Here is a 13,705-nt window from a genome sequence, read left to right on the forward strand (position 1 = left end):
TTGCTGTGATGGTGGTGGGGCAGCATTGGGGAATCTTTTTTGGGCTGAGGGCCACATTCCCTTCTGTGTAACCTTCTGAAGGCTGGTGCGTAGATCTGCTTTGGGGGTTCAGGCAGATGGCTTTTCTTTTTTCCCTTTTTTACAGTCGTTTGTGTGCTTCCACCCCCTGATTCTTTGCCGCTAGGAAGAGATCTTGATGGGCAGCCATTTAGGCTCCCTGCCCCTGTCTGTTTAGAACACAGCAGCAGTAGCCAATTTGGAAATAAACAACTATCTGACTTTTAGAAAACATCTGAAAACTTTGTTGGGAAATTTTTAATGTCTAACAATTTTTTATGCGCTGTAAGCTGCCCAGAGTGGCTGCGGAAACCCAGCCAGATGGGTGGGATATAAAGCAAATCTCCCCTCTGCCCCAGCCATTTGTCAGGGACGGTGGGTGTTGCGGTCAGACAATATCTGGAGCTCACTACATTGGCTGTTGCTGAGTAGAATAAAAAAAAAGGAGGCCCTCAGATCTTTGCCCTTGAAACAAAACCAGCCCCCTCTTTTGCCACCGGCAGACCCAGCCCACCTGGAGAATTTCGAGAAGTATCTCCAGTCGATGAACGGCTCCGAGGAGATCTGCCTGCTGACGACGTTTGCCCAGATGGCTCAGGTGAAGCGCGATGATGCTGACCAGGACTTTGTCAGAGTCATCGTGCTGGAGATCTATGAGGTGAGCCAGGAGCAGTTCGATAGGGTGAGAGGGAGCTGCGGTGTTGGGCGGAAAGCTCTGACCCGTGAGTGGCTTCCGCCCTGCAGCTGCGAGGCGGAGCTGCGAAGCAAGCAGCCCCTGGTGCGAATCTTGCCTCTGCTCCAAACGTGCCAAGAGACGGCTGTGTGTCTGCCTCCTTTTCATGGTCCCAGCCAGCCATTCGTCTGTCGGAGGTTGAGCAAGGCTGTTAGCTGAGAAATGGCGTTTTACCAGGGAAAGCCCCCGGCAAGTGGTTAAAAATGAAATTAAAACCGCTGTATTTCTCCAGGTGTCTTACGTCAGCCTTTCCACAAGGGAGACTTTCTCAAAGGTTGGCCGGGAGCTCCTGGGCGCCATCACCGCTGTCCACACCAGCATGATCTCTGTTCTTCTGGACCGAGTCAAAGAGACCATTGAAAAGGTCGGCATGGTAAGAACCACGCCATACTGTTTTGCTGCTGCTGAACACAGCTGGATGGAGAATGTCCTTTGGCCGTGTGCAGACCGCGACTTAAAATGCTCCCACCAGAATTGTATGCTAGCCCTGTTGTTTTGCGTTTATTCTGGTTCAGAAGGGGAAAAGCATGGACCTTTGGCTTAACCTTCTGAATGATGGAAACCTCATTCACCCATGCCCTGATATTTCACCGCCTGCTACCTCCCAAATGCACACCTTACAGCTTTTATCTGGGTAAACAGGAGGGACTAGAAGCATGTTCTGAATCACAGAACACGCACAGCCTTGTTGGAGATAGGAGCTTGGAGGACCAAAGGGCCATAGAACCCATACTGTTGATAAGAGCCAAGGGGCAGATGGGACTCGGCAGCCCGGGAAAGTAGCCCATGTGGGATAATGAAAACTCTCATCCTAAACCTCCGCTGCCATGCAGGATACATTTTGGAAAATAAAAGGCTAAGGCAGGCATCCCCAAACTGTGGCCCTCCAGATGTTTTGGCCTACAACTCCCATGATCCCTAGCTAACAGGACCAGTTGTTGGGGAAGATGGGAACTGTAGTCCAAAACATCTGGAGGACCAAAGTTTGGGGATGCCTGGGCTAAGGGGTAAACCCTGCACAAATCTGGAGCTGAGTCCCTGAGACGGTTGGATGGTGCCTTGTTCGCCACCTCCCGGCAACTCCTGCAGCCAAGCTTGTGCCAGACGTTTTGCTCTGCTTTCCTTTGGATCCCATCAGTGAGGCTGAGAGGCGGGTCTTGTTGTCTGGGCAGCCCAGGACCTACAGACACACTGCCCAGTCTTGCGCCTGGGGAGCTCACTTCGGTGCTGCTAACACAGCAGTTTGACTTCACCCCCGGAGGTACACTCCATTGTCTCTTGAGATAGATGGATGCCAACAGAGGCTTGTGTAAGCGGGTCCAAGATTCCCATTCTGTTGCTTTAAGAGCCTTTATTTTTGCAAGGTTACTCACTCCCAACAGTGTTGAAAAAGACTTCACTGGACCTTTAAGGTGGTCTTTTTTATTACAATATTTTTTATTAGTTTTCAATTACATTCCAATAGCAGCCTCATTATAACAATACCAATTTATAATACAATGACTAATACCAATCGTTCAAATACCGAATTATGTAATATAGGTGGCCCCCTGCATGCTAGAATCGATGGTTTTTTGCTTTTCTTTATTTCTGCGTTCCAAAATCTCATTAATTTCTATTACATTCCGGTCATAATAATAATCCCTTATACAACAACTGCAATATTAATAACTTCTATTCGTGTTGACACATTAAGTGTTTTATAAAACTACAAGTGAGGCACTCCAACTATATCCTTATTCTTCCTGTGTGTGGGAATTATTTTGTCTGTGGTGTTTCTTCCTCTTCTCGTAAAATGTTATGTCTATCTTTTCCCGGTTGTTGTTCTACTCCAGCATCTTCATCGACATACCTGTCACCTTTTCCTTCTTAGGTTTCTCTTTATTTATTCAAAGAACTGCCCATGCATCTCTGGAAGCCGTCTTCATCCGAGGTAGCCCTGATCCGCGACTGGCTTCTGAATCACAGCCTCACCGAAGTGGAGAACAAGCTCGCCTGCATTATCCTGGAAGGGCTGAACTGGGGACTCTGTGAGCAGGTGCGTGTGGAGAAATAAGGCTGCAGCTTTTTAATCAGTGAATTGAACAATGCATTAAAATTTCCAGTTATTTTTAATACCGGTACTTGGCGGGGGGCCGGGGCGGGGGGAGGGACTGCAGGTGGCAGGCTCCATTTTTGAAGACACCCTTTGCCCCACAAACACACACACACTTGTGCAGGAGTGAAAAGCTCCTTTAAACAGGCTTTTGCTACATCGTAATGAATGCATCAGGGACACAGGTGGCACTGTGGGTTAAACCACAGAGTCTAGGGCTTGCTGATCAGAAGGTCGGCGGTTCGAATCCCTGCGACGGGGTGAGCTCCCGTTGCTCGGTCCCAGCTCCTGCCAACCTAGCAGTTCGAAAGCATGTCAAAGTGCAAGTAGATAAATAGATACTGCTCTGGCGGGAAGGTAAACGGTGTTTCCGTGCGCTGCTCTGGTTTGCCAGAAGCGGCTTTGTCATGCTGGCCACATGACCTGGAAGCTGTACGCCGGCTCCCTTGGCCAATAACGCGAGATGAGCGCCGCAACCCCAGAGTCGGACACGACTGGACCTGATGGTCAGGGGGCCCTTTACCTTTACTTTTTTTTGGTTTGTTTTAAAATAATCTTTATTTATATTTTAAAAGGGTTACTAACTCAAAAGAAAATCTTTTAATGAATGCATCAGCAAAGGAAAGCCTGGTTTCAGTCTATAGGAAGGTTTGTGCAGATTTCATAGAGCCCTTTTCTACATGAGGGCTGCATTCTCTTATGGGCAATTTTGTGAGGCCAGTGGATGGGCGGGGACAGAGCGGAAACGGGCGGAGCAACAAATGCAAATTTTACCTTTCTACAAAAGGCTAGTTTTTATCCACATTGCAAATGAGCAGTAAATTAACCCCTGGCCTCTGAAAACAGACAGTGGTGACATCAGGTATTCCTCTGCAAGCCACCACTGTTTATATGTCAGCATGCTCCTTTCTGGGTTGCCTTGCCTTCTCCCTGCTAGTGCAGAGAGGAAACAGGGCCGGGGCTGTTACTCTTCAAGGGACTCTGCTCAGTAAGCCAAGAACAGCCCTCAGTTCATTGGGACTAAGACAGACCACAATCCCTTGTACAAACTTACCTGCCCCAGGGACCACAGTTTACTGTGATGTGATGGGAGGGTTGTACATTTAAGGCCTATGTCTTGGAAATAAGCACATCATTCATTGTCAGGGTGGCCTTCATCTCGACCCAGCGGTCCACGCTGAAGTTGCGCTCATGGTCTTAGAAGCTTACCAGAAGTACCTCTCTCAGAAACCGTACAGCGGGCTCATCTCTGAAAGCATCAAGCAGGTATGCCCTCCTTCCTTGAATGCTTCCTGTTAGCTTGGCTTTTTCGCCCTGAAGTTTTTTAAATTAAGTTTGCCAAAATTCACACATAAATTTCAATACATAATAAAAACTTCCCCCCAACTTCTCACCTGCTTTTCCATGGTGTTTCCATTTATCACCCCCTGCTGCACCCTGCCTTCTGTCTTTTAAACCTTAACAAAACTGCCGTAATCTTTAATCCCTTCTATTGCTCACAGTGTCAAATCCTTCTTGTGTGTTCATCATATAATAATACTTCTTTATACAGTACAATCCTGTTAGCTTTGGGGGAGGCAGCGACAAGCTGGGTTCCTGTAAACCGTTGCTTAAAAACTGTCCTGCGCTTCTGTTGGATGGAAGGTTGTGCAATTGTTGCCTCGGTCCCTCCACCCTTTCGTAAATGTCGATAAAGCATGGGCGAGGAAGCCTGTGGGCAATGCAGATTTTGCTTGACTACAATTCCCACATCATTCCTGACCATCAGCAGTGCTGGTGTGCTGATGGGAGTTGGAGTCCCATCAATCTTCCCTACCGGTGAGGCTTAAAGCAATGCTAAGCGACTTTGCACCGCTTAAAGCGGCTGTGTAGACCAGGCATCCCCAAACTGCGGCCCTACAGATGTTTTGGGACTACAACTCCCATCATCCCTAGCTAACAGGACCAGTGCTCAGGGATGATGGGAATTGTAGTCCCAAAACACCTGGAGGGCCGAGTTTGGGGATGCCTGGTGTAGACAAACCAGAAGTCCTGTCTCTCTCTTTGTTTAGGTCTCCTACCTGGCCAGCGTCGTCCGTTACGGAGAGACACCTGAAACCTCCTTCAACCAATGGGCCTGGGGGCTGGTTTTGAGGCTGAAACTGCACGCCAACGACTACGGCATGCAGCAGGGCTGGCCTCCCACTCCTGTCTCCTCTGCGACGCTCGAACTGGCGGAATCGCCCACGTTTCACCCCCTGTTGAAGGCCGTCCGGTCGGGCCTCCCCATTGGCTGCTACCTGGCATTGGCCATGACAACGGTGGGGCATAGGTGAGTGCCAGGAGAACTCTCCCTTGCCCTCTGTGTTCAGGTCAGGCATTCCTCGGCAGTGCATTTCTGGGTTTACATGCACCCCCACCCCCAGGCCTGCAGCTTGTTCACAGTCAACCAGAAAGCAGAGGGAAGGGAGTGAAATCATGGCTCAGCGGTGGTGGGGAACCTCTTGCCTGTGGGGCTTATTTGGCCTGTGAAGCTGTTTCCCCCCAAACTATGATGACCTGCCCCAAACCTGGCATCACAGGAACATAGGAAGCTACCTTAGACAGAGACAGACCATTGGTCTGTATGACTGACTGACAATGGCTCTCCAGGGTTTCAGGGAGGGGCCTATCCCAGGCCTGCCTGGCGATGCTGGGAACGGAACTTGGCATCTTCTTCAGGCAAATCAGATTCTCTGCCACTGAGCAATGGCCCTTACCCGTGCTTATTTGTTTATTTATTAAACTTACTAAAGTGGTACCTTGGTTTTTGAATGGAATGTGTCCTGGCAGCCCGTTCGACTCCCGGAACCATTCGAAAACCAAAGTGCGGCTTCCGATTGGCTGCAGGAGCATCCTGCAGCCAATTGGAAGCCGCGCTGGATGTTCGTCTTCCGAAAATCGTTCGGAAACTCGCTTCCGGGTTTCTTTCGTTCGGGAGCCGATCTGTTCGGGAGCCAAGGCGTTCGGCTTCCAAGGTACGGCTGTAGTTGCTTGTCATATGAAAGTCTCCAAGCGACTTACAGCAAAGATAGATTTTACAGCACATAATATCATTGGGGGGGGGCAATGCATCTTCCTGTCTGTCTCCCCATAATAGCTTTGAGGCAGGAATCTCCTCAGAAGAATTTGGGTCAGCTTCCTGGAAGCCGCCAGGCATCGGAGCAGATCACCCTACTGCCTGCTATTACCGTCATCATTTTGTCCAATGGCTAACAAACGTTTTCCTCTTCTTACACTTTGATAGCGTTGAGAAGTTCTGTGCTGAGGGGATCCCACTCCTGGGCGTTTTGGTGCAGTCGCGGCATCTGCGAACAGTGGTTCACGTGCTGGATAAAGTCTTACCGTTGTTCTACCCGTGCCAGTATTACCTGCTGAAGAACGAACAGTAAGCCCAAGCCTGCCTGCCTGACTTGCTTGTATCCCCCACCCATCCTTTCAAAATTCTGCTGTTCTTGCATCTCAAGGCAGCCCGGTATAGGAAAGTTTTTAATGTTTAATGTTTTATTATGTTTTCGAATATGCTGGAAGTTGCTCAGAATGGCTGGGGCAACCCAGTCAGATGGATGGGGGTACAAATACTATTATTATTATTTTTTATTAAACAGGGCAGGCTGGTTTTTGCAGCTCAGCCAGAGGGCCATTTCTGAGAGTTGGTGTTGAATTTTGTTTGAAATTAGCTGGGCATTTTGCAATTGGCAACCGGTCTTTTGCAACAGGATCGATATGTCCAGGTGCCACTTTTGGCGCCTAGCACCTCCACTTTCCTGGCCTGCTTCTCTGGGTGATTCAGGGGGGTCTGCAGGGGTTTTGGTTTTTTTTGCTGCTGTGCTGCCGGGCAAACCGGCTGTTTTACGGGGTAGCGCGGTAGCAAAATACATGTCTTTTGCTGCTCTGCTACCTTGCAGACCCCCCTGAATCATCTGGCAGCAAAGAAAGAAAGAACTTTTTTTTTTACTGCTATCTGTCTTTAAAAAAGAAATCCCAATCTATCTACAAAAAAAGGCGACCATCCAGATCCCAGCAGCCATATGGCTCCTAGCTTTTGTATCCCAGTTTCTAACAATGGTAGTGGGGCAACTGTACCTTTTTGACCTGGCAACTAAATTGGCAACTTGTTCTTTGTCGTGTTCCCCCCGCCCCAGGTTTCTGTCTTGCCTCTATCAGTTCCTTCAGATGGACAGTGGTGTCCCCCAAGGGATGACTCAGCAAGTGACGCAGAAAGTCACTCAGCACTTAACTGGGACGAGTTACGGTGAAAACATCAAGCTGCTCAACTGCATGATTCAGGTCAGGAGCTAGAAGCATGTCTGCTTCTTTTTCTTCTTTTTAATTTTTTTTAATTAATTTTTTAAATTAATTTTAATTTTTTAAATTAACTTTCTTTTCTATTTGATCAAACATCTCATATCAATAACATACATGTTACACATCTTCACCCCTTCCCTCCCGGGCTTCCCCCAGCTCCCATTACCCCTTTATCAAATACTGCTGTTTCAACCAGTCCACCATATCATTTCTTCTTTGTTTTAAATGTTCTATATCAAAGAGAAAATGTGCATGTTTATTTAAGTCCTACCATCAAGTCAATGTTCTTATTTTGTTTCTGCAAAGTATATTATAAAAGGTTCCCAGGCTTTTTCAAAGTCCCTGTTGTCCTTTTTCTCGTAGTCTCTTCCGTCAGTTTCGCCATTTCTGCATAAATCATCAGTTTCTCTTGCCATTGTTCTTTTGTTGGAATTTCTCCAGTCTTCCAGTTTTGTGCTACCAAAATTCTCGCCGCCATAGTAGCACACATAAGTAATGTCCTCTTCTCTTTCGGCAGATCTTGACCTAGAATACCTAACAGGAAGGCTTCTGGTTGTTGGACAAACGTTATTTTCAGCATTTTTTTCAATTCATTGTATATCATTTCTCAATATGTTTTTACATTCTTACAGTCCCACCACATATGATAAAAAGTACCTCCAGCTTCACATCTCCAGCACTTCTTCTGTTCATTTTTATACATTTTTGCTAGTTTGGCCAGTGATACATACCATCTATACATCATCTTCATGTAATTATTCCTCAACAATATACAATCTGTAAATTTTAAATTTATTTTCCATAATTTTATCCAATCTTCAAATTGTGTATTATGACCTATATCTTGTGCCCATTTTATCATCACTGACTTTACTTCTTCATCCTTAGTTTCCCACTCCAAAAGAATATTCTCTCTCTCTCTCTCTCTCTCTCTCTCTCTCTCTCTCTCTCTCTCTCTCTCTCTCTCTCTGTGTGTGTGTGTGTGTGTGAAGCCCATGCAGTGAACATTCCCAGGCAAATACTCTTTGGACCGCTTTCCTGTCACCTGCAGAAATCCGTCTCTAATCGTGGCAGCGTTTTAATAAGAAGGGCTGTTCTCACGCCTTGTTGCTGCCGTCCAGGTGTTTGGGTTCTCTCCACTCCTTATTGCGACCCCGTTTCACCCTTCCACCCTTTTTCTTGGCAGACTCACATTTTCATGAGCAGCCTTCCCAACGGAGTCGGGCCAGCGGCTGTGTTGGAGTTCTGGGTCCAGGCCCTCACCAGCCAGCCGCTGTGGCACAAGGAGAGAGCCGTGCTCTGCCTGATGGACCACTTGTGCCAAGCCGCTTTCCAGTTCAACCAAGAGGACTGTGTACAGAAGCTGCTGTACCAGCAACACAAGGTACGGACACCCCATCCCTCTCTCCCTCCTGGGTTAGGAGATGCTTTAACTAGCAGGGTCTGTCTCGAGAGACAATGGAGTGCAGTTCATTGGGTGACCCTCCCTGGAGGTGCAGGCCTGGAGGTCCTGGGCTGCCCAGACGACAAGACCCTCCTCTCTCATCCTCGCTGATGTGGTCCAAAGGAAAGCAGAGCAACATCTTTGGCACCAGTTTGGTTGCAGGACTTGCTGGAAGAAGGCGTACAAGGCGCCATCCAACCGTCTTAGGGACTCCACTCTGGAATTTTCTTCTCCTGATGATATCCAGCAAGGCAGCGGAGGTTTAGAATCAGAGTTCTCCTCCTCCTTGATGGGCTTCTTTCCCAGGGTGATGACTCCCATCTGCCCCTCTTATTTAAATAATGGCCAAGTAATGCGGAACGTGTTGGGATGCTGTGGTAGCCTATTCCCTGCTCTGGAAGTGGGCTGGGCTTGTTGAGCTTTGGTATCCCTTCTAATGACAAACCTAGACAGCATCTTAAAAAGCAGAGACATCACCTTGCCGACAAAGGTCCATATAGTTAAAGCTATGGTTTTCCCAGTAGTGATGTATGGAAGTGAGAGCTGGACCATAAAGAAGGCTGATCGCCGAAGAATTGATGCTTTTGAATTATGGTGCTGGAGGAGACTCTTGAGAGTCCCATGGACTGCAAGAAGATCAAACCTATCCATTCTTAAGGAAATCAGCCCTGAGTCCTCACTGGAAGGACAGATCGTGAAGCTGAGGCTCCAATACTTTGGCCACCTCATGAGAAGAGAAGAATCCTTGGGAAAGACCCTGATGTTGGGAAAGATTGAGGGCACTAGGAGGAGGGGACGACAGAGGACAAGATGGTTGGACAGTGTTCTCGAAGCTACGAACATGAGTTTGACCAAACTGCGAGAGGCAGTGCAAGACAGGAGTGCCTGGCGTGCTCTGGTCCATGGGGTCACAAAGAGTCGGACACGACTAAACGACTAAACAACATCCCTTCTAACACTGGTACTCTGTGATTCTTGGGTGTGTGGCTATTTAATTCATGAGCGTGGCCCTTCCTTCTTCCCATGACCTAATGCAGGCTTCCTCAACCTTGGCCCTCCAGATGTTTTTGGCCTGTTGTTGTTGTTTAGTCGTTTAGTCGTGTCCGACTCTTCGTGACCCCATAGGAGTTGTTGGCCTACAACTCCCACAATCCCTAGCTAGCAGGACCAGTGGTGGTCAGGGATGATGGGAATTGTAGCCCCAAAACATCTGGAGGGCTGATGTTGAGGAAGCCTGACCTAGTGTTTAGAAGAAAAATCACCACTCTTGGAAGCTGAACCTGTTGATCGTCACCCTCTGGAGGAACGGAGAACAGATTTGCTCTATTCATGTGAAAGCTCTTCAGATATTTGAAGTGCTTCTTCTTCATCTCTTCTCCAAACTAAACTTGCACATCTTCTTTAACCCTTCCTGCTAGGAAACTCTCCAGACTCCTAAGCCTCGTTGCTGCCCTCTTCACACTAGAGTTTGGCTTTCCTGTGCTATATACTGTATTGCGTCAAACAATGTTATGTCAAATGCTGTTTGAAATGGTGTCCCCCTGACCTCTGATAACAGGCAAAAAGAGTGTTCTTAAAGTCTGAAGATGCTTCTGTGGCTTAAATCCCATTGCCTTTCAGCCTAAATCTCTGGCCTGCAATAGCTCAAGGTCTTCTCACCTGCCTTTTCTCTCTTACCCAAACTTCCTAGAATGCCTTGGGCTACCACTGTGACAAGGGGCTGCTCTCTTCCTTAGTCAGCTGGATCGTGGCCGGAAATGTCACACCTTCCTTCATCGAGGGAAACGCAAATCCCGCGCAGGTAGGGAAGTGCCATAGAGTTGACGTCCTAGGATGGGCTTGGAGGGTGTCGCCCAGCCTTGCTCTCTCACTGGGAAGAAACCAGGGTGGATTTGATTTAAATCAAATCACAATTTAAATTATGATTTAAATCACTAGTCAGTAAGACTTGATTTAAATCGTTTTTTGTTTTTTTTTACAGAAAGACTCATTCTTGCTGGTATAATCTTAATATTTACAATCAGATGAAGGTTTCATTTTTGGAATAATGAATTTTCAGAGTAGTTTTTACAGTTATATCAAAAATAACTGATTTGGTTATACTATTAGAAATACATAGACAGATAATTATGAAATTATGGTGCGGTTTAGTAAGTTAACTGTTTATATTTGGACAATTTTTCTGCTATGCTTTATTGGAAGGAGAAAAAGAATCATTTCCTTCTTAACAATTTAAACAATTTATTTAACTAAAACAATAACAATATAGCATATGTATCCATGTTTGTTAACTGATGTGGTTAAATAACAACAACAACAACGACTGAGTTTTAGCACACATGAAAAACTTAAAACAAATCCTTATTTCCTGATGAATAGCCTTTGGAATATAATGTAACTTAAATAGAAAACTATCTTTAGAAAGATCCCCCCCCCAAAAAAAGGGCATTTTATTAAAAAAAAAACCAATTTATATAAAAAAAAACTGATTTAAATTTTGAAAAATCCAATTTAAATAGAAAAAATCCATTGAAAAAATATTTTTTAAATAAAAAAATCATTGATTTTAATCTGCCCCAGAAGAACCGTTTTGAGACTCAATGGGCCTCCTGGAAGCAGATGCTTCTCTTCCCTTGGTAGCCTTTGCTTTTATTACTTTCAGGTCTGGTTTGCATGGACCATTCTGAATATGGAGTCCATCTTCGAAGAGGATTCCCAGCTTCGTAGAGTCGTGGAAAAGGAGTTGGTGATCAGCAATTCGGCTCCCGATCAGGCTCTGAAGGTATGACCAACACGTCTTCTCTAGGCGATGGATGCCTTCTCTGAAAAGGCACCCGGAACAAGCTCGTGGTGGGAGAAATTGACTTCAAAGAAGGCGACGCAACCAACTTTCTTTTCTGTCTGCAGAAAGCTCAGAGCCAGCTGAAGCTGCCCATCGTCCCATCTCTCCAGCGGCTGCTGATTTATCGTTGGGCTCACCAAGCCCTTGCTACCCCCGCCGACCACCCGCTGCTCCCGCTCATCTGGCAGAAATTCTTCCTCCTCTACCTCCACCGCCCGGGGCCGCAATATGGGTGAATTCACACCTGGAGGGTTTTTATTTAATTATTATTTATTTCATTTCTGTGTCGCTTCCCCACGAGGCGTCTCAAAACGGATTTACCCTGTAATGACATAGATATAAGAACCGGCTAAAAACAATTGCACGCGCAGAAACAATTTTAGGAGACAGCTGCAAGTATAAAGGCAGTTTAAAGTGACAACATAACATCAATTCAGATACCAGCTGGGATGAATGTTTTTGGAGGCTCATTGAAAGGGGGGACACATTTTGCTTTTCGATTATATGAGTTGCTCTGCATGCAAAAAAAAGGCCTTAGGCCGCCTGTTAATCCCTGGCAACCTCCCCAACTGAAAGGGGTCAGTTAGAGTAGGTGATAAAGAAAGGCGACCTTCTGCCTGAGACCCTGGGGAGTTGCTGCCAGTCAGAGCAAACAACACTGGGGGTAGGCAGGCAAATAGTTAAACCTGTAAAAGGCAGGTTTTTATGTTCGTGTATTGGGGATGAGCAGGTGGCAGCTCAGGAATCCTGGTTAAAACTGAAATTTCTCCTTATCAAGACACAGGAACCTGCCTCTCTCTGGATGTAGTTGAGCTCTCAGCTCCACCAGCCTGAGCCAGCATAGCCAAATATATTTAGAAACGTCTATTACGTTTCGTTCGGGTTTTTCTTTTTTAAAAATTGCAGAAATTGGACACACTTAACGAAACAACTCTTGCAAAAGTGGCGTGAACCGGAAGTAAACTGATTTGTCTATTGCCAAGTTTCATTGTGACCACCATAGTCTCATTTTCTTCAAAAGGGAAAAGGCCTACAACTTTCCTAAGCGATTTCACTTGTGTTGGTTGTAAATGAGAAAGATTCTTCTTTTGAAGGTTACCCGTAGATGGATGCATTGGGAAAAGGTTTTTCCAGAGTCCCGCTCACCTGGGCTTATTAAGCGACATGAAGCATCGTCTGATCGAGGCTGCAGACTTCCACCACTCAGCCAGCAAAGCGCTCAGGCTGGAGAACCTGGCAGGGGGCAGTGAAAGCTTAGCAGAGAAAGGAGGTGGCAAGAAGGTCTACCTGACCTCCCCTGAACTACACAAGGAGCTCGTCAGGTAATCATATCTCCACCGTGCTCTTCCGGAGAAGACCTTGTCCTGAAGCAGAACCTGGGGTGCTGTTTTTCCGGAGCATCTCCTTATGCCTCCAATCACAGTTCACCCATCCCTTGCAATAGAGTATCCTGGTTCAGTATCCTGGTTCAGGTCATGGCGATGGGCTTTAGATGCACGGTCTCCACGCATTTTAGTTCCAGAGAACCCTTTCTTCAATGACCTTTCTTCAATGACCTCTATGTGCTGCAAAGGATTCTGGGAAATGTTCTAGGGTTTTTAGCTCACAGGTGACTTCCGCTTGGGGGCAGCCTCCTGGAGGCCACAGGCCTTTGCAAAAGCAAATGGAGCAATGTGTGTGAATGTTACCTTTGTACACCCCCCCCCACTGTCATCTAGGCATTAGCAAAGTCCAAGGGCATGATCTGGGCAGGCAGGAACTCTTGAGGGGTGCTGATTGGATGGGTTTGTGGCCTGGCGGGGAGATGATAATAATAATAATAATAATAATAATAATAATAATAATAATAATAATAATAATAGTTCTATTATTTATACCCCGCCTATATGGCTGGGTTTCTCCAGCCACTCTGGGCAGCTCCCAACAGAACACTAAAAACAGAATAAAACACCAAACATTAAAAACTTCCCTAAACAGGGCTGCCTTCGGATGTCTTCTAAAAGTCAGGTAGTTGTTTATTTCCTTGACATCTGGTGGGAGGGCGTTCCACAGGGCAGGCACCACTACTGAGAAGGCCCTCTGCCTGGTTCCCCATAACCTCACATCTCGCGGTGGGGAAACCGCCAGAAGGCCCTCGGCGCTGGACGTCTGAAGGGAGAGAGGCCATAGTCCCTCACCCCTCTTCGCCAGCTGTACAGCTCAGGGAGG

The 13,705-nt window shown here is 46.7% G+C and overlaps 1 protein-coding gene across 1 annotated transcript in view; it reads left to right on the top strand.

Moving 5' to 3' along the window:
* The window catches only part of EPG5 (ectopic P-granules 5 autophagy tethering factor), a 63,573-nt gene that overhangs the window by 14,336 nt on the left and 35,532 nt on the right, over positions 1-13,705 (top strand). The window contains exons 12-23 of the mRNA XM_060280379.1: positions 561-715; positions 1,023-1,163; positions 2,664-2,828; positions 4,032-4,151; positions 4,937-5,196; positions 6,151-6,291; positions 7,049-7,193; positions 8,398-8,595; positions 10,346-10,456; positions 11,318-11,437; positions 11,563-11,729; positions 12,592-12,819. Coding sequence (XP_060136362.1) covers positions 561-715; positions 1,023-1,163; positions 2,664-2,828; positions 4,032-4,151; positions 4,937-5,196; positions 6,151-6,291; positions 7,049-7,193; positions 8,398-8,595; positions 10,346-10,456; positions 11,318-11,437; positions 11,563-11,729; positions 12,592-12,819 — 1,951 coding nt within the window. The remainder of the gene's footprint in view (positions 1-560; positions 716-1,022; positions 1,164-2,663; positions 2,829-4,031; positions 4,152-4,936; positions 5,197-6,150; positions 6,292-7,048; positions 7,194-8,397; positions 8,596-10,345; positions 10,457-11,317; positions 11,438-11,562; positions 11,730-12,591; positions 12,820-13,705) is intronic.

This window comes from Zootoca vivipara, chromosome 11 (assembly GCF_963506605.1).
Source record: "Zootoca vivipara chromosome 11, rZooViv1.1, whole genome shotgun sequence".
NCBI classification, from domain to species: Eukaryota; Metazoa; Chordata; class Lepidosauria; order Squamata; family Lacertidae; genus Zootoca; species Zootoca vivipara.